General features: G+C 43.6%; 1 protein-coding gene across 1 annotated transcript in view; it reads left to right on the top strand.

Moving 5' to 3' along the window:
- The first annotated feature begins 4,792 nt into the window (after positions 1 to 4,792).
- Positions 4,793 to 25,398, top strand: part of LOC308322912 (rod cGMP-specific 3',5'-cyclic phosphodiesterase subunit alpha-like) — a 40,013-nt gene continuing 19,407 nt past the window's right edge. The window contains exons 1-6 of the mRNA XM_080774401.1: positions 4,793 to 4,831; positions 11,234 to 11,289; positions 14,899 to 15,070; positions 16,248 to 16,406; positions 18,035 to 18,176; positions 24,896 to 25,048. Of these exons, the coding sequence (XP_080630527.1) occupies positions 14,901 to 15,070; positions 16,248 to 16,406; positions 18,035 to 18,176; positions 24,896 to 25,048 (624 nt within the window). The 5' untranslated portion in view covers positions 4,793 to 4,831; positions 11,234 to 11,289; positions 14,899 to 14,900. The remainder of the gene's footprint in view (positions 4,832 to 11,233; positions 11,290 to 14,898; positions 15,071 to 16,247; positions 16,407 to 18,034; positions 18,177 to 24,895; positions 25,049 to 25,398) is intronic.

Genomic DNA, 25,398 nt, shown 5'->3' with positions numbered 1-25,398 from the left:
TCACTGTTTCACAGCATTTCGTGTGTTTCGTGATTCGTCCACACCTTAGAGTATAATAACTCTATGGTCCACACACACCAAAGGTTTATCAGACCAAACATTGCTATGCTGATGGTGATGGCACGCCGTTACGCTGCTACTTGTGTTTGTGTTTATTTGTGTTTCTTTCATAAAATACTCCTGATACTGCGTCTGGGTGAGTGTTTGTGAGACAGACAATGAGTGGAGAAACAAACGGCCTAGTGTTTTACAGACTGTAGGCCGCATACAACATATTATTTAATATTGGACCCACAGCTGGGGGCTGAATAAAGTCCTGCAACAATGTTGTGCTTCTTGTTGTACCGCCCGGAGCCACGTTGGGAATGGGATGGCCGGAGGAGCCTCGGTTTCTAACAACATTGTCATAAATGTTACGAATATGATGTTTTGTTGAGTATTGGTTCAGTTACCTGACTCATTTGCTTCACAGGGGGCCACTGCACTGGCTGTTGTGACTCCATACCGCCCCCGACTGGCGGAGTCAGGTTAGGTCAGGGCACCGTTCTGTGTTCAACTTGCTTTAACAGTAACGGTGGTTCTGAATGAATGAATAGTTTATTTCGGTGCTGTAGGCCTACAGTTACATGATAAGTTTCATCATTTGCATTTAAGTTTTACAAAGAGGTGGCACCGAAAGGGTCTCGGCTGAAGCCGAAGTTTATTTTGCCTATAGCCTTTTTTTAAGAAAAGAAATAACATACAAAGGAAACTCAACGTGAGGTCCCGTCCGCGGACCACCAGGGGCTGCAGCTCATGCCCTCAGGGAGGCGCTATAGGGTCATCAAGACAAGGACTAACAGACTGAAGGACAGTTTCTACATCCCGGAGGAGTCATAGCTCTGAACACTAGACACTTGAAGTCTGACACTCGACACTTTATGGACTAAAAGGACTTACTGTGCAATATGCGTTAAATGTTTGTATTTTGTATTTTATATAGAGTATTATGTATTTTGTTTTAAATGCACTGAGCTGGATTGCAAATCAATTTCGTTTAAAATTAATATCACACGTTTATGATGCATATTTTAATGTAACCAGCTAATAAACAGCCTATAGGCTACTGTTGAACATGAACAGCAGCCGTGAAAGCCACACAACAACACTCATTTAGTGATACACATTTGGTGTGACACCTTTGTTGTACAATAAAGTTTTATTAGAGCCTTTTGATTGATTGATTGAAATATTTATTAACAGTTTGTAGAATTACAGTACATTTCAAGCACAAACTCAATACAGAGACTGTTAACTGTGAGTGGACGACCCAATTAAGCATTACACTTGTTTACAACAGGGTCCACATTGTTCAATTCATCAAAACATAATAGAGACATACAAATAGACACTTCTATGTAGTTAAAGAACAGAACAGGAATTCATCATATATAAGCAAAAAGGGAAAAGATACATATACAGTGAGGGGGAAAGGGGGGGGGATTCAGATTTTACAGAGGCCAGTTTCGAATTGCAGCCGTCCGTTGGTGCCCTTTGAGAGCGGTTTTGAAGGAGTCAAGGGATTCACATGTCTTATCGACTGTTGGTAGGGCGTTCCACATTTTGGTGGCATAGGAGCGAAAAGAATTTAGTCCCTTGTTTGTGCCGAATCTGGGTTGTACATGGTTCGTTGCACTCCCTCTGGTTTTGTGGGTGTGGACTTCGTTTACATTAAGGAAGTATTTAGACAGGTATGCATGGGTATCTTAGTGGTGTATCGAATCTTGTGGACCAGACCCATTGCAAGATGCTGTACTCTGTCGTCGACCCTAAGCCATCCCAGCCTGTCAAAGTGGGCAGGGGTGAGGTGGGTTCGGGGGGTGACGCCAAGTAGGAGCCTGACCAGTTTGTTTTGGGAGGTCTGGAGCCTTGTTTTAAGGGCCTTTGAGGTGCAAAGCCTGTGTGTAAACATACTAAACAGCCTCTCTGGCTCAGCGCGTCAGCGAGTTCTCTCTCTCTCTCTCTCTCGCTCTCTCTCTCTCTCACACACACACACACACACACACACACACACACACACACACACACACACACACACACACACACACACACACGACCACCCAGACCACCATAATTTGTTATCGTTGGATAAGAGTTTTGTTTGTTTGGTGGCCCTATTCTCCGCAGTAGCTCTGTGACATAGCGTGTTAAGGATAGAGCTACTGTACAGCATAAAAGGACCATTGAAGATTATCAACCCAACTGCAGGACCTTGTATCTGCTTCTTTGTGCGAGAAGGGGAGGCCATTTGCTCATAACCTGGGTGACAAATTGACCTCCAGCATGCTATGGTGATGTGCATGTTTCTTTTTTTTTTTTTATATATTTTTTATCCCACGATTTTGTAACCCATTTTTCACCCCTGTGCCAATCACCTACTGTGATCCTGGGCTCTACACACCCTCCGCCAACCTGGGGAGAGCAACGGACTTAACTCATGCTCCCTTCATGCCTGAGTGACCAAGTTGCTCCTTTACACCTGACAGGGGGGGAGTTTCCCTGGTTGGACGTCGTAGCGCGTGGAAGGAACACGTTATTCCAACCAGTTCCTTTCCACTCCATCAGGCGCCCCGGCTGGCCAGGGGGAGGCAGTTTAGAGACCAGGATTACTGCATGTTTTTGTGAGGGTACCTACCCTATAGGGGACACGGGGAGAACATGCAAACTCCACACAGAAAGGCCCTTTCGCCAACTCCGCCTTCGGGTATGTAATGGGCACTGATGACGCGGAGGAGGAAACACGCCGCCAGCACCCACAGTGCCCCGAGCGGGAATCGAACCCAGGACCTTCTGTGTGCATGTTTCTGACCAAACTATCAGAAACAGTCTAACAGACTCCATGAAGGTGGCATGATCAAGGGCCTGTGCTCATAGCCCAGCACCGTAAACCAGAGAACACCAGATTTGGCAGTTCCACCATTGGACCTACAATTCAATGGGCACCGGCTCTCCTCCACAAATGAGCTTGACGTCCTGGGTGTCAAAATAGACCCCAAGCTGTCCTGGTCGAAACACCTGACCAAAATCTCCATCCGGGCCGGTCAGAAGTTGGCAGCACTGAGGAGAGTGGCCAGTAAACTCACCACCGAGAGCCGTGCAACGGTCTACAAGCTACAGGTCCGCAGTGTCATGGAGTACGCCTCACTCACTTGGATGAGTGCCCCACCAACACATCTTGGTCTGCTGGACAATATTCAGAGGAAGGCCCTCAAAATAATTGGAGTTGACCAAGACACTGCCAGTACGACACTTTTCATCGACAGCCTTAGCCACAGAAGACACGTTGCCGCCGCTACAGTCCTGTACAAAATGCACACCCCCCCCACTGCCCTAGGGACCTCCAGGACATGCTCCCTCCACCTTACACCAGGCGGCGAAACACCCGCCGATGCACAGCCACACCAGAACATGCTCTCGACCCCCCAGGCTCCAAAACACGGACATTGGACAGAACTTTTCTCCACACTGCTGTTCAGGTGTGGAACAGCCTACCAGAACATGTAGTGGACTCCATCACAGACAACGGCCTTCAAGCCTTTAAACGCAGAGCTCACAGACATCTCCTGACCACCCCTCACACTGACTGTTGAGCTGCAGTGAACCATTTGATTGGCCAATGGATATGTATTTACTATGTATTACTTGGCTATTGTTCACAATTGCATCTAATAAAATAAAATAAAAAACCTCATTCTCTTCACATATGTGACCAGGTTCCCTTTGATGCAATGATGGCCTGGGGAGGGTTGCACAGAGCTGCATGTCATAGCATATAGTACCCTGGCTGCATGCTCTTATAGGTACTGGGATGAAATCCTCAGTGGTTGTGTAAACATAAACTGGTGCAATTCCATGACCGTATGTAGCCAGTAGACAATTAATTTGGCCCTGTCATTCCCCTGACCTAAATCAGAATGAGACCTATATAGGTACTATACTTTGCCCGTTCATAAAATGTACCTCTGTACAGTATGTGAGGCCATAGTGGTTCAATGTCTTTAATTTGTACAGTAGCCAACCTCATCTAGATACTCAGTTGAAGGTCTGTTGACACTGTACATTTATTCATTCTTACATGTCATGCACTGTTGCTAGTTTGCACATATCCATTCATATATATATATATATATATATATATATATATATATATATATATATATTCATTGGATATACATGTATATATTTAATATCTTATCATCTATCATCAACTAAATGATTCATCAATGAATCATTTAGTTGATTCATTGATGATAGATAGAAAATCAATAGCCTTACTGCCTTACACACACACACACACACACACACACACACACACACACACACACACACACACACACACACACACACACACACACACACACGCACACACACACACACACACACACACACACACACACATCCGTCAGTCAGTCAGTCAGTCAGTCAGTCAGCCAGAGTAGGATGTGCTTGTTTTCAAAGACCAGGTTGCTCATTTCTCTCGCAGAATCTGGCAACACGGCTGGCTGCTCGCCTCGGCGTCATGGCGCTTCCTTGAAAATAAGGAAAACAGTTGTGTGTGTGAGTGTGTGTGAGTGTGTGTGTGAGTGAGTGACACCTTGTTCTTCCCCAAGGCCGTTTGTTTGTCGTTCAATGTTCAACATGACGGGAAGAAGAAGCCTTTGTGTTCTTTCGTATCTTGGCACCTCACTCCTCCTTCTCACATGTCATCAGTTGAGTTGTGCGCGCGGCGACATCACGGACGGGAATGCCGAACATCTCAAACGAGAGCATTCTCTGATGAAACCTTATCAAGGTAGGTATGCATGGATGGAGGGAGGGAGGGGTGGCTAAGTTTGGAAGCTATAAACCTCAACTACTCCCCTGTGTTTTGTTTAGTTGTTTGTCTGTGTGTCTTCCTGGCCTGCTTCCGAACCAACCCATAGTCAATAATAAACAATAAGGGACTACATTATTTTCGCTCCGAACGCCCTACCAACAGTCATTAAGACATGCGAGTCCCTTCTTGACTCCTTTTCAAAACCGCTCTCGAAGGGCACCTATATACGGACGGCTGCAATTATAGAAACTCATGGCCCCCCGTAAAATCTGATTCACCCCCACCCCTTTCCCCCCTCCTCACTGTATATGTTTCTTTTAACCTTTTTAACTCCTTTATACATTCCAATTCTGTTCTTTGGGCTATGTAGAAGTGTCTATTTGTGTATGTCTCTAAATGTTTTAATGAATTGAACAAGGTGGACCCTCTTGTAAACAAGTGTAATGCTTTATTGAGTCGTCCACTCACTGTTAACAGTCTGTGTATTGAGTTGTGCTTGAAATGTACTGTAATTCTGCAAACTGTTAATACATATTTCAATCAATCCGAACCAACCCATAGTCTCGAACGTGACACACACACACACACACACACACACACACACACACACACACACACACACACACACACACACACACACACACACAGTAGCCTAACTCCTCTATCAACTTGATTTGCTGTTATTTATAGCTCATACGAATACGAGTCTGCAATGGAGGGGTACGTGCTCTGCAAAGTGAACACGTACAGTCGTACACGCACTGAGAGTAAGCTCACAAATAATAAATATAGACATGCACGTCGTCCGTGCATGTTAGTCCCGAGTCCAGCTGCAGGGAGCGGCAGGGAGACGTCCCTGACCGCGGGCCCCACCATCCGGAGATGTTCTGGGATGAAAGGGGCGAAACATCAAGGAAGGATGGCTCCCAGCTGATGACCCTGACAGCTGGTACTCGCAATGCTCAGATCATCCATCCACCGAGGATTACCAACACTTGTAACCTGCAACACCTGTAAGTAGCTCTAGCAGATTCTGCTTGTAGCAAAGCATCTTCAATGTTTACTTCACCTCATCAACTGTCTAAAGATTTCGTTGCCATTGTGGGTGCATGTGTTTCTGCCATTTCATTTATTTATTAGATACATTAGCTTTATTACTGTGCATCACAACAACATTAAGTCTTCCTGGGGTCTCAATCACATCATCAAAAAAAAACTCCCAACATATTTGAACATTTATCAACATAGATATTGTAATTGTACTTTATCGTTACATCCTGTGTACAGGTACGTATGTAGAGTAAAACCTATTTTGTTTTGGCTTCCTACAGACAATGCAGCAGCTAGGTTAGAAGACTTTTCTTTGGACTACCTTAAAGTTTGTGACCCACTAGCCCCCACTTTGTGACAGGATGGGGACCGCAAGGTTCCCAGTTCGCACCCAGCCTCCCCCAGAGTCAGTGTCTAGGCCCAATCCCAATTCGTTTTTTAACCCTACCCCTCAGCCCTTGCCCCTTCCCCTTGTCCCTACATAATGAGTGTCAAGGGGTAGGGAGATAAATCATCCCCCTAGGAATTGGAACGTCCCTAAATATTGAAGGTCCCTTGTAGATATTGATATACAACCTGTTCTCAGAAAATAGCTGATCTGCAAGCTCACTACCAGTGGTCCCCAAACTTTGTTGGCATTTCTGTCTCTAGGACCCCCAATTTATATTGTAATATCAATGTCAATTAACCCATAACCCACTTTGGAAACTCCTTTCCATTTGATTTAAGCTGTAGAGATGGAACGTAAATATAACATTGCCGTGGTTATGATGAAATAAATATATTGTAATTTTGTCTCATGTTGGTAGCCCACCATGCAGAATGTAATTCAGCTAGATATAGCTCATTCTGACACCTGCTCAACAGTTGTACCTGATTCATTGATTCTTGTATTAACAGTTTGTATAGCATGGGTACAGATATATATAGGGTTAGAAAAAGGAAAAACAATTTACAGTATAGAAAGAAGGGGCTGTGGTCACTGGTCATTGTTTTTAATATCATTAAGAACAGAGTAACTTTCTATCAATGAAAATGCCATCGTGATTCATCTCCATCCAATGTACAGTCTGCACAGCAGCTTGCAATCTGTTTCCATAGCTGGTTTGCCTAGGGGGAAAAACAACAAGCATTGCTAATTAGTTATGTTGGTTTTGCAACTTGTGGGGATTAGCTTAACATTGGTCATGATAAAACCATAGCTATCACTGCAGCGAGTAGCCAACGTTATGCAGCGACAACGTTATGTAGGTACAGCAGGCTATTTCACGGCTTTTAAGAGCTCCAAAACTGCAGAATGTTGACATATCGTGGTCTGGGGGGTCGGACTGATACCTGCTAATAAGCTAGCTTGCATCCGAGTTGTACCACCGGCGCACCGGCGATAAATAAAAAAGAATAATGCGCCGATGCGGTGCCAAATGAATGGGTAACGTTGTATGAATGCAACGCCGTATCGGCGTATCATATCGTTAGTTCACGTGAGGTAACGTTAACCTTTGCTAGAGATTGTGATATTTTTGGCGATGCAGATTGTTAATACATTCAAATAATATTGGTTATTATAATATTTTTCCATAATAAAGGACATAAAAGCCTCGTCCGCCTTTCAGCCCTCAGTGATGTTGCTCCGTTTTAAGTCCCGTCGAGACATCCCTTCAAACGAAGGGGATTCTACCCCTCGCCCTTGGCCCTACCCCTCCATCCAAAGACAATTGAGATAACACTTCCCCCTCACGTGAACGCGCATAAGCAAGGGCAAGGGCTAAGGGCCAGGACGAAGGGAGGAATTGGGATTGGGCCTAAGTGTCCTTGAGCAAGACTCTGAACCCCTGATTGCTCCAGATGTGCAGGTTGGTGCCTTGCATGGTTTCCTCCGGCATCGGTGATGTGTGAACGTGTGTGTGTGTGTGTGTGTGTGTGTGTCAATGGGTCACGGGTGAATGTAATCCCTGTAAAGTGCCTTGGATAAAGGCGCTATATAAATGCACCATTTACACTCTGTGAAAGAATACTGGACTGGAGGTTTTGCCCACTCATTATGCTCTCCGACAGCGTGGAACAAGCTCAGGAACTCCTGAACAGAGTGGAGCTGGAGTGTGCCAAAGTTGGCCTTAGGCTAAATGCCAAGAAAACTGAGGTCATCACCTACAACATCTCACCGGAACATCCACCTCTCACAACAGCAGGAGGCACGGTGCTGAAGGAAGTCAAGGACTTCAAGTACCTGGGCTCATGAGTCAACTCAACCGAGCAAGATCTGAAAGTGAGGAAGGCACTTGCACGGAGGGCCCTGAATGGCATGAACAGTGTTTGGAACTCCAATCTCCCCCGACAAATCAAACTCAGCTTCTTCTACGCAACAGTGGAGTCTGTTCTCCTATACGGCAGTGAATGCTGGACTCTGAAGCCAACCCTGAAGAAGTCCCTTGACGGGTGCTACACCAGCATGCTGCGTGCAGTACTTAACATCAGCAAGACTGTACATGTCACTAACATGACACTGTATGAGGGATTACCAAGGGTGAGCCAGAAAATAGCAGCCAGGAGAATGAGACTATAGCAGGACACTGCCAGAGGCATCAAGAACTGCCAGTGGGCAAACTGGTGCTCTGGGAACCAACACACGGGCATCGATCACGAGGACGAGGCTGTTCTGCTGTCATGAAAGTTTATCATTTGTCAGAATGTTATCTGGGGAACATTCTGTTCATGCATGTTACTTCATCAACAGCCTATAAAATGTGACGAGCAAGGCCTCGTGAAAGAGAGAGAGAGAGAGAGAGAGAGAAATTTTTAACATTCCACACGTCTTGGTCTTGTGTTCCTTCCACACGCGCTACGTCCAACCAGGGAAACTCCCCCCTGTCAGGTGTAGTAAAGGAGCAACTTGGACACTCAGGCATGAAGGAAGCATGAGTTCAAGTCCGTTGCTCTCCCCTTGTTCCCCATATATGGGGACTAGGTTGGTCTCCCCTTGTCCCCCATATATGGGGACTAGGTTGGTCTCCCCTTGTCCCCCATATATGGGGACTAGGTTGGTCTCCCCTTGTCCCCCATATATGGGGACTAGGTTGGTGGAGGGTGTGTAGAGCCCAGGATCACATTAGATGATTGACACAGGGGTGAAAAATGGGTTACAAAATCGTGGGATAAAACATATATATATATTTAAAAAAAGGGTCTACTTGAAAATAACCAGTAAGACGCGCAAATGCGGGAAGCGAACGCAGCTGAGACCCTGCAGATCATGTCTGTCTGTCTGTCTGTGTGTCTGTCCCGCTGTTACTGTATATGTGGACCTGGCCCCTTTTGTGCCCATATATGGAGCTGAGTGGACCTGGCCCCTTTTGTGCCCATATATGGAGCTGAGTGATTGCTGATGCAACACACTCCATATTTGGATAGCGGGACAGACACACAGACAGACACACAGACAGACATGATCTGCTAGGTCTCATAGTAAGTGCTCACTGCGTTCGCAAAAAACACGATTCCTATTCTAGTTTACAGTTACAAAGTTTACGGTCAAAAACTTGCATCGTTCCACTGTTGCATGATCAGCTCAACTCTGGATTTACTTTCGCTTTCCTCTGACGTCGCTGGACAATCTCACATGCGCAGTAGCTGTTCTATCGCTCAAAATAACACAGTATATTCAGAATTGTATCATAACATATTGCAACAACACCTAATATTAGTAAACAGACCAACCGCAATACCAAAATGCAAATACTGATAATAATAACACTGATCACCTTGTTATTATAATACAATAATAATAAACAAAAATGCAATAATATTGTAAATCACTCAAAATGTGCTTTAGGTCAGTTTTGGCCCCTACACCCTGACAGTTTTCTGCCTATAAAATGTGACGAGCAAGGCCTCGTGAAAGACGGGGGGGGAGCTGCATGATGACACTTCAACACGGAGGAGTCTATTAACTCTGTGCAGTCAGAGAGAGAGAGAGAGAGAGAGAGAGAGAGAGTCGCTCTGCGATTTTTCAAAAATAGCAGACCTACAAGCGCCGTAGCGCGCCACTCGGTGGCGCGCTATGAGCTTGTAGATCTGCTATTTTTCAATAGCTAAAGCATGACATGATGCTGACACCAAAAGGGGTTCCCGCGCAAAATGGGTTAACGTACACCTCTGATGTTCATAGGGATGGAATATGAGACACATTGAAGGAGAATTCCATGCTAGAAGACTTTTTTTTACCTTTCTTGCCTTTCTTTGTAGTCGTTACGTCCCCAACAAAGAGGTCCAGGTGTTTTTTTGTGCAAAAAACTCCTTATTGGCTGTTTCCCCTACCATAATAAGCCCTCAATGAATTGCATTGAAAATTGAATGGGAATTGAATGTTATTTACATTAGGAAGAGAGGGTACCGGTGTATATAAAAAAAAAAGAAAAAATTGAGCAATGGAAATAAGCGAATTAGCACGACACCCCATAGCCCCATTCAATTCCCATTCAATTCAATGCAATTCATTTAGGGCTTATGGTAGGGGAAATAGCCAATAAGGAGCACAAAATAACACCAGCCATGGACCTCTTTGGTGGGGACGTAACAACTACAAAGAAAGGTAAGAAAGCCTTCTAGTGTGGAATTCTCCTTTAACTATAGGCCTGGATTGGCCACAGGACATACCAGGCATATGGCTGGCCCTCTGGGGGCCCACATGTTAAATGAGTTGTCTGTTGGTTGTGTATCATTTTTTATGTTGTATAATACTGTTAAATGTGGAGGTATTAAGGGCTTGTATTTGCATGGGCCTCGACCCCTGAAAAGTCTGCGCTCAAATGTCCAGGCCAAATGTTTGTCTCAGTAAAGGCCCATTCATAGTCTGGATTTCCGGTGGTGAGGTGACCACCGCTCCGGTGGTGAGCTGACCACCGCTCCGGTGGCGAGCTAACCACCGCTCCGGTGGTGAGGTGACCACCGCTCCGGTGGTGAGGTGACCACCGCTCCGGTGGTGAGCTGACCATCGCTCCGGTGGTGAGCTGACCACCGCTCCGGTGGTGAGCTGACCACCGGAGCTGAAATAACGTTGAGCGTTGGCGAGTAAAAACAGAGAGAAGGGCTGAAGGAGCGGGTGGCGTTGGTGGTTTGCTCTTCACCGCGGCTCAGTGACGTCATGTTGTATAGTTCGGTGGTCACCCCACCACCGAACATCCAGACTATGTGTATACAGGAGCCTTAATGCAACAACATACACTTGGGAGACCTGTGTGATTATCCTGTGTTGTAATTGGATGCAGGCTTATGGCCACACATGACCATTTAAATTAAAACCATCCCTCTAATCCCTCCTCTCTCTCTCAGCAGACGCAGAGATATTAAACACACTTGGCCTGGAGACAACGCAAGCTCCTTATCAGGTATGTCTGGTCCTCATGTGTTGTGTTGTTGCTTATATATATAATGAGATGTTTTGCAAGACAAAAAAAAAAGGGAAGGAAAGAGAGAATTCTGAGAGCACTATTAGAGCCTCACTATATGTTCTGAGTGTGAGTTTAAATAGAGCAACACACACACACACACACACACACACACACACACACACACACACACTTTGTCTTTCTTTATATTATATGTCTTGTATATCCTGTCCACCCTGTATGTCCAATTGCATTTTCTCTGTACATTTGTTTGGTATTTATTTAATGCCATATTATGACATGTAAAAAAGCCGGATAGGTATAGTTTGCGTGTGAAGGGATCTGGATCTGGATCTGGATCTGGATCTACAGGCTATTAGGATTTGACCTCGCGTAGCCTGCCTTTGCAATGCGTATCGCCCCAGGCAGGCAGAAGATACAGTGGCGTGCACAGATAGACATTAGGGGGTGCTAGAGCACCCCCTGCCCTTTTGGCAATGTGCCCTTTTGAGAAAGGAAAAAAAAGGGTTTGGAACCCCTTTTGGTGTTAGCATTGTGTTATGCTTTAGCTATTGAAAAATGGCAGATCTACAAGCTCATAGCGCGCCACCGAGTGGCGCGCTACGAGCTTGTAGGTCTGCTATTTTTGAAAAATCGAAGAACGACTGACATACAAACATAGCTTTTTCAGAAAACTGTCGGGATGTAGAAGAACATTTTTAGAATCTGATCTCAGGTCAGAATGGGTTAAGGCAACCGGCCGGTTCCACGTGCTAGGTGCCCATTTTTTTTTCTCCACTTGAGCACCTGCCCCTCTAAATGTCTGTGCACGCCACTGAGAAGATAAGTGTGCTATTGTCTGGCTACGAGTACGCGAGTATAAGTTCGTTTTAATCTACTTAGTGCAGTGGTCCTGTCCTCCTGGGCCCCCGGGAGGCAGCCTGCTGGGCCCCGGGAGGCAGCCCGGCCTTGTCAGGGCCTCAGACCCAGTACCGTGCGGTCCAGTTGCCTCCGAAGGGCCCCTGAGAGCCATGGGCCCCCGGGCCCACTGACCCGATGGCTAATCCGGCCCTGTTAGTTGAGATAAAGATACTAGGCACTGTACTGTACTGTACTGTACTGTACTGTACTGTACTGTACTGTACTGTACTGTACTGTACTGTACTGTACTGTACTGTAGGGATGCAGGATTAATCTGTAGCATATTTGCAATTGGCCATATCGGTATATCGGAACGGTCTCAAAATAATACAGATTTAACCCATTCTGACCTGAGATCAGATTCATACGAGGTTTCCACTGGACACACACTGGTCTGATTAACCCATTCTGACCTGAGATCAGATCCATACGAGGTTTCCACTGGACGCACACTGGTCTGATTAACCCATTCTGACCTGAGATCAGATTCTAAAAATATCAGCCGTTATTTAGATTTTTCAAAAATAGCAGACCTACAAGCTCGTAGCGCGCCACTCGGTGGCGCGCTACGAGCTTGTAGATCTGCTATTTTTCAATAGCTAAAGTACAACATAATGCTTTTAAAACGCCAACATGGGTTTCCGCCCAAAATGGGTTAATGTTTGTGTTTACATTAGCCTGGCCATAGGAAGGGCTAGCGCCTCTCAAAAACTATACTTTTAATAATTTAACAGTTGAGACGAATAACCATCCAAGACCTTACTAATTATCTATAACAATATTTACATTATGCAGGGATGGGGTCAGAATAAATTATGCTTCTCAAACTTTTTCTAGTCAAGGACCCCCAAATGAATACTTTTTTGCCCACAGACCCCCATTTTTAAAATATATATATTAGAGCTGGGACTAAAAAAAAATATCTAATTAATCAGAGGCTTTGTATAGTTAATTAATCTAGATTAATCGCATTTTAATCGCATATCAATATTGAACCTGAGAACAGCGAGAGTGTTTTTTGGTATGACTACAGGATACCACTCATTTTCAACATTTTACTGTCATTAATATACATGTTGTGGAAATAATAATAAAAAGTCACCCCATTCTGTGTTGCCTAGAACTAGAGGTCTGAAAAGAAATGTAGTAACAGTAACAAGTACATCTCAGTGACATCACAAGTCAGCTAGACCTCCAGTTCTAGGCAACACAAAATGGGGTGACATTTTATTATTTCCAGTTTTCAGTACTATAGAAAAAGCGCCCAGTGAGAAACGTTCCGCGGTGAAAAAAAAGGAGCGATTAATTTATCTGTAGTTAATCGCGATACATTTTTCTGTAGTTAATTAATCTAAATTAATCGCAATTAGTCCCGGCCCTAATATATATATATATATATATATATATGCCAAGGACCCCTATACGAGAAGATGTTCATGGTTCTAGCAGGACCCTTATCCGTTTGACATGCATTAGGCTATACGAACTGTCCTACATGGCATTTATATCTCTGGGGCCCAATTTATTATTGTAAGGTCAATGTTAATTTGTAACTCTGAGAGTGTGTACAAATGGAACCAAATGCACCCGCTTGTACAGACCCGGGCATAAGGGGTCCATTATTTGGATCCTTTTTTTACGACTATCATTTGGCTTGGGGGACCCCCTGAAACTCCGTCAAGGGCCCCCTATGAGGTTCCCACTTTGGGAAGCTCTGACTTAGATGGACTTATTCTTACTTAACCCATTCTGACCTGAGATCAGATTCATACGAGGTTTTCCACTGGACACACACTGGTCTGATCAACCCATTCTGACCTGAGATCAGATTCTAAAAATGTCAGTCGTTCTTCGATTTTTCAAAAATAGCAGACCTACAAGCTCGTAGCGCGCCACTCGGTGGCGCGCTATGAGCTTGTAGATCTGCTATTTTTTAATAGCTAAAGCATAACATGATGCTAACACCAAAATGGGTGCCCGGTCAGAATGGGTTAAATTAGCGGACGGACGCGTCCATCTTGATTTCCTGTTTTGACTATATAGTTATTAGTTGTGTATATTCGTACGTCTCTAAATGTTTTGATGAATTGAAAATGGCGGGCCCTAGTGTAAACAAGTGTAATGCTTAGTCTATGGTGGCGTCCACTCACATTTAACAGTCTTTGTATTGAGTTGTACTTGAAATGTACTGTAATTCTGCAAACGTTTTGGTGTTTTAAGCATCATGTTATGGTCTGCTATTTTTAGAAAAATCGTGAAAATGTGGCGCAAATGTTGGAAACATATATTCTTTCAGAGCGAACGTTTTCAACTCAAATCTTTGCTTCTGGGAAACATGAGGTTTTTCAGAAAACTGCCATGATTTAGAAGACATCGAGATCAGGTCTAAATGGGTTAACCCATTTTGGGGCGGGAACCCCTTTTGGTGTTAGCATTATGTTATGCTTTAGCTATTGAAAAATAGCAGATCTACAAGCTTGTAGCGCGCCACGGTGGCGCGCTACAAGCTTGTAGATCAAAGAACGACTGACACAGAAACGTAGCTTTTTCAGCAAAAACTGTCGGGATGTAGAATGGGCTTATAAATAAATCAAATCAATCAAATCAAATAAAATCAAATAAAATCAAATCAAATCAAATCAAATCAAATCAAATCAATCAATCCAATCAATCGATCGATCTTCACAGCCATGGTGGACGAGACGGCGGCGGAGCAGTTCCTGGACGCGAACCCGCAGTTCGCCAAGCAGTACTACGACGTCAACTTCAGGCCCAAGGTCATCTGCGAGCTGCTGGGAGACAACCGCAAGATCGCCCTGGACGTCACCACGCACCACGAGCTCACCTCCGTGGAACACAGGTATGGATTCACCTTCACCTTCACCTTCACAGGTACATCCACCTTCCACAACACTGGCCACTCGGCTGTGGAATGCCCCCGCCACCCCTTCCCTCGGAAAAAAAAATAGAAAATCAAGAAAGGACTGAGAACTCACCTTCTCACTGTCACCCGGTCAACAGAAGCCTTAAAGGGACACTTCACCCTTTTTGCAAAAATATTTATGTTAATGACGTTTAGAAGCTTTAGAACACTTTCCTGGGGGTCTTTGTGTGTGTAATATGTGGTTTTAGATAGTTTAGATTGTAGCAGTGAGCCTGTTGTCTCTGATGTCATGGACACTGGGTTCACTTCCTTCCTGGACTACATGTTGTCTCAGTAAGACAGCTCTCCCCCCTATCCACAAGGAGGAGCAGTGCACCAAAGAATTATGGGAATTGTAGTCCAGGAAGGTAGTGAGACCAGTGTCCATGACATCAGAGACAACAGGCTCACTGCTACAACAACAAACACAATTTTTCGGTGCCAAACAAAGAATTAGAAAGTAGAAAAAAACGGCAGGTTATACAACACTTTTTTTTGGTTGTTTTTCTTCTTTGTAATTATTTGTTTGGTCCAAAATATTGTGCGTGTTGTCGTGATTTGTCACGACGAGAGTTGGCTTCGTACGACGCTTAAAAGGTCTTTAAATAAATAATTTAAGAAATGCCTATGGGACAAATGCATTGGGATTCATTTCCTGGGCCACTCGTTGTTCTGAAAGGTTTTAGTCGACTAAATGTCATACGATTTTAGTCGACTAAATCTACAGTTGATTTAGTCGACTAAAATGTGTTCTGACAGGCCTTGATATCGTTGTAATGACATATTTTACACTTTGGTTGCATGCTGAAAATAGCAGATATGCAATCTCACAACGCGTCGCAGCGCGCGACGCGTTGTGAGATTGCATATCTGCTATTTTCAGCATGCACCCCAGCATAAAACTGGATCTCTTGTCCACCAGTCCCTTACTAACATTTCAGTCTTTTATTTGTTGACGAAATTGTCAGTATATTTAGTCTTATAGTTTTAGTCTTCATAGATTCGTTTTTATCTAGTTTTTATTTAGAGAAAAGGTAGTCGACGGACATTCTTCGTCTTAGCTTTAAAGTCGACGAACACAACACTGTCAGCTGTGCTGTTTTGTCGACCCCAGCGAGGTGATGTTCGACCTGATTCGCGACGTGCAGGACGAGAAGGAGATGGAGCTGTCCCTCTACAACCTGCTGAAGCACCTCAGCTCCGTCATCCAGGCCGACCGCATGAGCCTCTGGCTGCATCGCTCCCGCAACGGCATCTCCGAGCTGTACACCAGGTCCGTGTTATTATTCTTGTCTATTATTTATTATTATTATTAATTAGTGATGCTCCCTGAATATTCGGCCGCAGAAAATATTCGGCAGAAAATGGTTAAAAAATGCATTTTCGGCCTATTCGGTTTTGGCCCAAATAGGCAGAAAATATATCACAGAATAGTGTATGCAATTAATGCATTCAAAAGGGCTGAATAAATGTTTTATGGACCCATAATAGTGATTATTATTTAAGTTAAGTTTTGCCATAACCATTTATTTTGCCATAAATCAGGTATAGCTTTAAGGTACGGCCATGACAGCAATGGTAGGAAAAAATATGTATAATATTAATCATATTCGGATATTCGGTATTCGGTTTTCGGCGAACTGTTTCCTATATTCGGTATTCGGTTTCGGCCAAGAATTTCAATTTCGGTGCATCCCTAAATTATTATTATTGACATCGTAAAACAGCACCACAGGGGTGTGCCAGATAGAGATAATATCAGACTGTAACTTTAGATCAAATACACGGTGGGCCAAAATAAAGAAATTGGTAGAAGTCAAGGGCCGGACTGTGTTTTCAACACACAAATAGCAAAAAAGTAAAATGCATTTAAAACTGAAAATGCGTTATTATTAAGCTCAGTTTCCTGTTCTATGATGATCCTCACAAAGCAGGACTTGTAGTATTGTGGTGGTCCGTGCAATAATATAACAGAGGGCCAGTTCTAATACTAATTAAATATCATCCCGCGGGCCAAAGATAATTGATTCACGGGCCTGATTTGGCCCCCCGGGGCCTTGAGTTTGACATAATGCTTTAGATGAAGCACTCTTTATAACGGGAGTGTTATTAAAATGTTTATATCTTAATTTCCACGACAAAAGCTGGACATATAGGAGGGGCTATAGCGGCCATCCTAAAAAAAGACTCCTTGTGTTAAAATAGAGACATGCGTTGGTATATATGCCTGTTCTCAGCTGACTGTGAGCGACTGGCCGAAACGGAAATGGTGAACAACATGAAAATGGTGTTTCCACATGAAACACCGGTCTGAAGTTTCTGAACCAATCAGAGTGTCGCATCCCTTCAGGCGATGGGACGGTAGCTAGGGACGGTAGCTATGCTATGCGCTACAGCGTGGTATGTGTTTGTTTACAAATCAGACGGTCGCCCAGCACAACCAGTTTACTGTTATGTGGCTTATTTCTACCCTATAATGTTTTCAGAAACATATTTTAGCGTGATGATTAAGTTGAAACCGAGTAATACACTGTCTGAATGTTATCTTGAATGGAAATAAAAACGGAGTAATCTGTAATCAAAAGCAGCTGTGTTGCACGGATGCGCAGACATGGGGAATTAAACATGTGAGCTTCATTTTTATTGGCTTTTATCGATGTGTATCTCTACACGTCATCACGCAGCACGTTTTCGTTTTAATACATAAATAATACAATCGTTTTTATGGACCTTTGATATAAAAACACACAGAAATGAGAATTGTCCCGTTTTTTTGGCATCCATTGTTAGGTATGCCCATATGATGACCACGGATATGGTCTAAAAGTGTGAAAAACGTCTTTTTCATTTCACTGCGCCTTTAACGGACATCACGATGTATTATTATCTCCTCGTCCGCAGGTTGTTCAACGTTCACAAGGATGCGAAGTTCGAGAGGTGTATCGTGAACCCGGGCGTGGAGATCGTATATCCCGTGGATCTGGGAATCGTGGGCTTCGTGGCGACCAACAAGAAGTTCATGAACATCCATGACGTGTCCAAGGTACGGGGGAACGCCCATTCTGACCTGAGATCAGATTCTAAAAATGTCTTCTACGTCCTGACAAGTTTTCCATTCTGACCTGAGATCAGATTCTAAAAATGTCTTCTACGTCCTGACAAGTTTTCCATTCTGACCTGAGATCAGATTCTAAAAAGGTCTTCTACGTCCTGACAAGTTTTCCATTCTGACCTGAGATCAGATTCTAAAAATGTCTTCTACGTCAGTCGCTCTTCGATTTTTCTAAAATAGCAGACCGAGCTTGTAGGTCTGCTATTTTTAAATAGCTAAAGCATAACACAATGCTACACCAAAAGGGGTTCCCGCCCAGAATGTTTTTTTTTTTTTTACCTCATCGTCATCGCACAATAGTAGGCCAGTCAATGTAAGGGCCGATTCATACTCCTATTTTACCGTGTTTCGGCGCTGTAGTGCCGAAATGACGTCTGAAAATGTCAGTAGCACCGAAGAGTGGACTTTAGGACGGTACCCGCCCCCCCCCCCCCCCGAACCTCAAATGACGTCACATTGTAGGCTCTACAGAGCCAAATGACGTCACATTGTAGGCTCTACAGAGCCAAATGACGTCACATTGTAGGCTCTACAGAGCCAAATGACGTCACATTGTAGGCTCTACAGAGCCAAATGACGTCACATTGTAGGCTCTACAGAGCCAAATGACGTCACATTGTAGGCCCTACAGAGCCAAATGACGTCACATTGTAGGCTCTACAGAGCCAAATGACGTCACATTGTAGGCTCTACAGAGCCAAATGACGTCACATTGTAGGCTCTACAGAGCCAAATGACGTCACATTGTAGGCTCTACAGAGCCAAACCGACTTTTATTCATTAGGAGTATGAATCGGCCCTTAGATTTGACCCAAAATAAATAAATTCAAGGTTTGTTATGATGCTCAGGTTCATCCAAATAACATATTAAAAATAGAGTTGTATATAAATCATGGTCAATTCAGGGTCTGAAAGTTGGAGTACCGTTAAAAACCTATTATGGCAAAAAAACCAAAAAACATCTAATTTTCATTATGCTTTAAGAAGCATTATGTATTTTGTGTCAAGCTAGGGGGGTTTTCAATGATTCTGAATCCATTCCAAGCCTTATAGTTTTTGCACGAAAAACACTCATTGGGTTAATTAGGCCATAGCCACTTGCCCAAAATGTGCCCAAATGTGCTGAACTCATCACAAGAGGCTATGGCCGTATTTGCCTTATACGTTTTTAATGGTACTCCAACTTTGAATTGCTCCTGATGTGCAGGTTGGTACCTTTGCATGGTTTACTCCGTCATCGCTGTGTGTGTGTGTGTGTGTGTGTGTGTGTGTGTGTGTGTGTGTGTGTGTGTGTGTGTGTGTGTGTGTGTGAACCTTAGAGTATATATGAATAGAGACGGCACCCAGAGGAAACCCTGAGGCGAAATGGACATAGTGGCCGAATGAAGGTATTGCAGCCTGGGCCCCAAACACATGAACGCGCTGGTCCGTTGACTATCATTGTATACACGTTCACGACGGACGACGCTCGTGCGCGTTCAACGGCAGCGCGTTCATGTGTTTGGGGGGCCACTCACCATTGCAATCCGTCCCAGAATGCACTCTGGTCCTACCAGGAAGGAGGAGTGAAATCGCCTCAAAATGCGCTTTTGAGCAACTTAATGCAAAGTGGATGGGAGGAGAACTCGGGTGTCTTCTCTATTCATATATATATATACTCTAAGGTGTGAACGCGCGTGTGCATTAGGTGAACATAAATAATGCCTGCACAATCTATGTAAAGCGCCTTGGATAAAAACGCTATATGCATTAACCATTTTACAGTACGACGGCACATGGATTCATCATGGGGTCTTAGTCAGAAACCCTTGGTATGGGCACATGGTTCTGGACCGTATGGGCACATGGTTCTGGACCGTATGGGCACATGGTTCTGGACCGTATGGGCACATGGTCTGGACCCAACGGCTTTGGAAGTGGCTGTTAGTTACCACTCTGCTTTAGAGGAAACTTTCCACACTCCACAGTGGTTAAATTACCATTCTAAAACGGGTATAGTCCCAAAACTTCATTCTGATTGGCTTGTTACCTTACCGTCACGTGACCGGTGTAAATTTCAACGATAACCCACTCCTTCAATCACTTTGTATCAAACTGCAGCTGAACTGGGGAAGGGGAGCGCTTCGTTGCTTTACAAACGCATGCCGTGCGGGGGCGTCTATAAGCACCGCCCGTCTCATATGACTGTGAACGTGTGGCTCCAGGCAGCCCCGTAAAGACATCAAGCGCTATTCTCCCGTCACATAGGCTATACTTGCGGAGCAAAACAAGGAAGTGCTGTGGCTCTGGCTCTGGCTCGCTCTGGTGGCGCAAAGCGTAGATACTTTTGTGAATGTAATAGTTTTATTAGGTTAATATTGCTATAATGTTTGTAACCGTTTTAGAAAGGCAATTAGAAGTTAGAAGAATTTAGAAGACCCTCGGCTGCGCGTCGGGTCTGCCTGCTCTTTGGCCACTCAGAATAGCCAAATGGCATTGATCACGCCTCCAGGTCTTTAGTTTACTCAAGTTAGGGAATAAGACCTGGTACTTAAGACACGCAAAATACAGCCCATAGTCTCTTGAATAGGTTTAATTTAGTTTTAGTCACATTAAAGTCATCTGGAATGTATCCGTCTATATAGTTTTACTAAAGTCTTATGATATTTAGTCGACTAAATCTACAGTTGACTTGGTCGACTAAAATGTATTTTGGCGGGCCCATTGATGCCTGATTTTACACTTGCTGAAAATAGCCAATCTACAAGCTCACAACGCGTCGCAGCGCAACGCGTTGTGAGCTTGTAGATCGGCTATTTTCAGCATGCAACCGAGTGTAAAATGACTCGTGTCTTTTACTTACAGTAAACTGGAACTCTTGTCCACTACAGTGCCATCCTATAGTCTACTTTATAGACAATTATATGCAGTCTCGGTTTTAGTCAGTTTTCATTTAGTTTCCATTTAGTTTCCATCAGTGAAAGAAGGTAGTCGACGTACATCTTTCGTCGTAGTTTTAGTCAACAAGATCAACACTGCTATACTGCTTCCACTACTGGCACACAAGGTTATTGTGGCATTAATGGTTAACCCATTCTGACCTGAGATCAGATTCATACGAGGTTTCCACTGGACACACACTGGTCTGATTAACCCATTCTGACCTGAGATGAGATTCAAAAAATGTCCGTCGTTCTTCGATATTTTTTTCAAAAATGGCAGACCAAGACAAGCTCGGTGGCGCGCTATGAGCTTGCAGATCTGCTATTTTTCAATAGCTAAAGCATAACATGATGCTAATACCAAAATGGGTTCCCGTTCAGAATGGGTTAAAGACGGTTACGCCGCGGACAAAGCCAACTCGGACCGTGAAAAATCATGACAATGAAACACAATGTTTTGGGGCCGATCAAATCATTAGAAAGAAGAAAATAAAAGGCAGGAGACAACACTATTTGTTTTCTTCTTATAAAGTATTTGATCGGCCCCAAAACATAGTGTTCATTGTCATGATTTGTCACGATCCGAGTTGGCTTTGTCCGCGGCGTAACCGTCTTTAAATAAATACTTTAAGTACTGTTTATAAATAAATACTGTTTTCATACAGTAAATGAACGCTCTATACTTTATCATACAAAAGAATTGGAGCTTGTAGATCTGCTATTTTTTCATTTGAATCCTGAAGGGTATAACAGTTGAACATACGAGTTTTCCACTGAGACGAAGATTATTTAATGATAATATTACATTTAAATGAAAATAAAGGGCAGGATAGTTTCATTTCTTTAACCCATTCTGAACGGGAACCCATTATGGTGTTAGCATCATGTTATGCTTTAGCTATTGAAAAATAGCAGATCTACAAGCTCGTAGCGCGCCACCGAATGGCGCGCTACGAGCTTGTAGGTCTGCTATTTTAGAAAAATCGAAGAACGACGGACATTTTTAGAATCTGATCTCAGGTCAGAATGGGTTAATCAGACCAGTGTGTGTCCTAGTGGAAACCTCGTATGAATCTGATCTCAGGTCAGAATGGGTTAAAAATGGGCCTGTTTCACCTGACAAAAAAAAACAAAGGATGTACTGGGCATGCAGGGATCCAAATCTTCTACGATGTCACTGAGCATCATGACTGACCCACCCACCTCTCAGGCATCAACACCATTATGAAAATTACAAAAATAGAATTGTCCCGGGGTGGGAAATCCCCCATGCTTAGTGTTCTTGGGGTTACTTTCCTGTTACTGGCAAGAAATGGCTAACATTCCACCATAATTGGCTGTCTTTATGATGCTAATAATGCTGTGGGTGTCGCCCTATAGAGCGCCGAAGTCCTGACGTAACTCGCTCATCCCGACGATTCCCCTGGTTCGCGGAAGTAATTTCTCTATGGAGAATAACATGGGGTGATCTTAATATCGTCTACTATAAGCGTTGTGGTCCAAAAAGAAACAAGCTGTCTCGGCGTTATTGTCAGGGAGGTGTCTCTGTATCGTTTGCAACAGTCAGTCACTCATAATAATGACACAGTCTGCTTCTAGCGAAAATCTAACTAATTCAGCAGCAGTAACATTATAGCGTTTTCTCTCAGTCAGTTGATTCTTCATATCCATATGAGTGAAGCGGCCGGGGTGACATGTTTATTTTTTCAAACACGGATCTTATATGAAGCAATCTAAAAATCCTCCTATGGCCATTTCAATGCAACTAAAAAAATACATGAACCTGGGGACTGACGCCCTCTACTGGAAGTGACGTCAGACTTCGGTGCTCTATAGTAATTCAGGCTAAGACAGGAAAAGACTAGGAGTAACATTATTATTTTATTATTCTCTCTCTCTCTCTCAATATTATCTGGTATTGTACCGACGTACCGTGCATTATTACAGAGAAGTTGCAGACACACACACACACACACACACACACACACACACACACACACACACACACAGATGAAGACATGTTAATCTTTCCCCGAATCAGCTCTCCCCAGGATTACTCTGAGGTCACCGGGAGGCGTACTATAATCCGACGGAGCATTAGTTCCACAGGTGTCCGTCCGACGTCTCGGACTGGCGCCTGCTAGCTAGCTAGCTACCTGCTAGCTAGCTAGCTACCTGCTCCCATGCTCGCGGTAGTCCGAGGTCACCGGCCCAAGCCACTTTCACAGACTCAGCGGAATTATGTATAGGGCGAGTGTGTGTGTGTGTGTGTGTGTGTGTGTGTGTGTGTGTGCGCAAAAGTCAACATGTCTACTGTTTCTCTCTGTCCAACCCTCCTCACTCTATAGTGATTTTTACACTTGGTTTCACACTGAAAATAGCAGATCTACAACAAGCTCACAATGCGTCTAATGCTTGTAGATCTGCTATATTTTCAATGCGCAATCAATCGTACATTGACTTATCTTTTAGTTCTCTCGTCCACTAAGTAGTCCCTCCCTAACATTTTAGTCTAGTTTTTATTTGTTGACAAAATTGTCAATATATTTATTTAGTCATCGTCGTGATAGCTTAGTTTTTTTTAATTTTGTTTTTATTCAGTTTTCCCCCAGTGGGGAAAAGGTATAGACGAAATCAACATTTACCTCTCTCTCTCTCTCTCTCTCTCTCTCTCTCTCAATTCAATTCAACAGGCTTTATTGGCATGACGTTTTACAAGTGTTGCCAAAGCACAATCACAGATATTACAAACAACATAACATAATATCAATGACATGAAATAATAAATAAAAATAATATAAAATAAAGCAGGTGGTGCAGAAAATAAAACATGGCATACTGTATGTGTGTCCTACTGGTTGTCCCTTTTCTTGTGACAGGAATTGACATATTTTGCAGCCAAAACTGCACATTCTTTCTGTTCCCCCAGAAGGACTGGTAATCTTTCCCTTTCTGTCATACTTCGGAATTCTGGGAAATTTGTTTCAAATTTTGGAAAGAACTCCTCTCTAATATTTGTGTAGTTTTTACATTGTGTTAAAAAGTGTAACTCTGTCTCTGTAGCTCCGTCATCACAGTGTGTAGTTTTTACATTGTGTTAAGAAGTGTAACTCTGTCTCTATAGCTCCGTCATCACAGTGTGTAGTTTTTACATTGTGTTAAGAAGTGTAACTCTGTCTCTATAGCTCCGTCATCACAGTGTGTAGTTTTTACATTGTGTTAAGAAGTGTAACTCTGTCTCTATAGCTCCGTCATCACAGTGTGTAGTTTTTACATTGTGTTAAGAAGTGTAACTCTGTCTCTGTAGCTCCGTCATCACAGTGTGTAGTTTTTACATTGTGTTAAGAAGTGTAACTCTGTCTCTGTAGCTCCGTCATCACAGTGTGTAGTTTTTACATTGTGTTAAGAAGTGTAACTCTGTCTCTATAGCTCCGTCATCACTGTGTGTAGTTTTTACATTGTGTTAAGAAGTGTAACTCTGTCTCTGTAGCTCCGTCATCACAGTGTGTAGTTTTTACATTGTGTTAAGAAGTGTAACTCTGTCTCTGTAGCTCCGTCATCACATTGTGTAGTTTTTACATTGTGTTAAGAAGTGTAACTCTGTCTCTATAGCTCCGTCATCACAGTGTGTAGTTTTTACATTGTGTTAAGAAGTGTAACTCTGTCTCTGTAGCTCCGTCATCACAGTGACAGCACAGCCTCTCCTCTCTCTCTCTCTCTCATATACAGGATGAGAACTACAGTGACTATGTGGACACGCTGACGCGCTACGACACCGTCAACATGATGGTGTTCCCCGTGATGTTGGGTAAAGACCTGGTGGGCATCATCCAGGCCATCAACAAACAGAACGGACCAGAGTTTACGGCCAAGGATGAGGAGGTGGAGAAAAAATAAAAAATCCTATTCCCAAAAGTTAAAGGAGAATTCCATGCTAGAATGCTTTCTTACCTTTCTTTGTAGTTGTTACGTCCCCACCAAAGAGGTCCAGGTGTTATTCTGTGCAAAAACTCCTTATTGGCTATTTTCCCTACCATAAGCCCTCAACGAATTGTATTGCATTGAATGGGAATTGAATGGGGGCTATGGGGTGTTATGCTAGTTCGCTTATTTCCATCGAAAGAAGTAGTAAAGTGTGCCGCTTGGGATATTATTTACATCATGACTATATACAAAGAAATTATAATTTTGAGCGATGGAAATAAGCGAATTAGCACAACACCCCATAGCCC

Source organism: Protomyctophum bolini (genome assembly GCF_963924005.1).
Source record: "Protomyctophum bolini genome assembly, chromosome: 10".
Taxonomy (NCBI): domain Eukaryota; kingdom Metazoa; phylum Chordata; class Actinopteri; order Myctophiformes; family Myctophidae; genus Protomyctophum; species Protomyctophum bolini.
The sequence above is the reverse complement of the archived record's forward strand: the minus strand, read 5'-3'. Positions and strand labels throughout refer to the sequence as shown.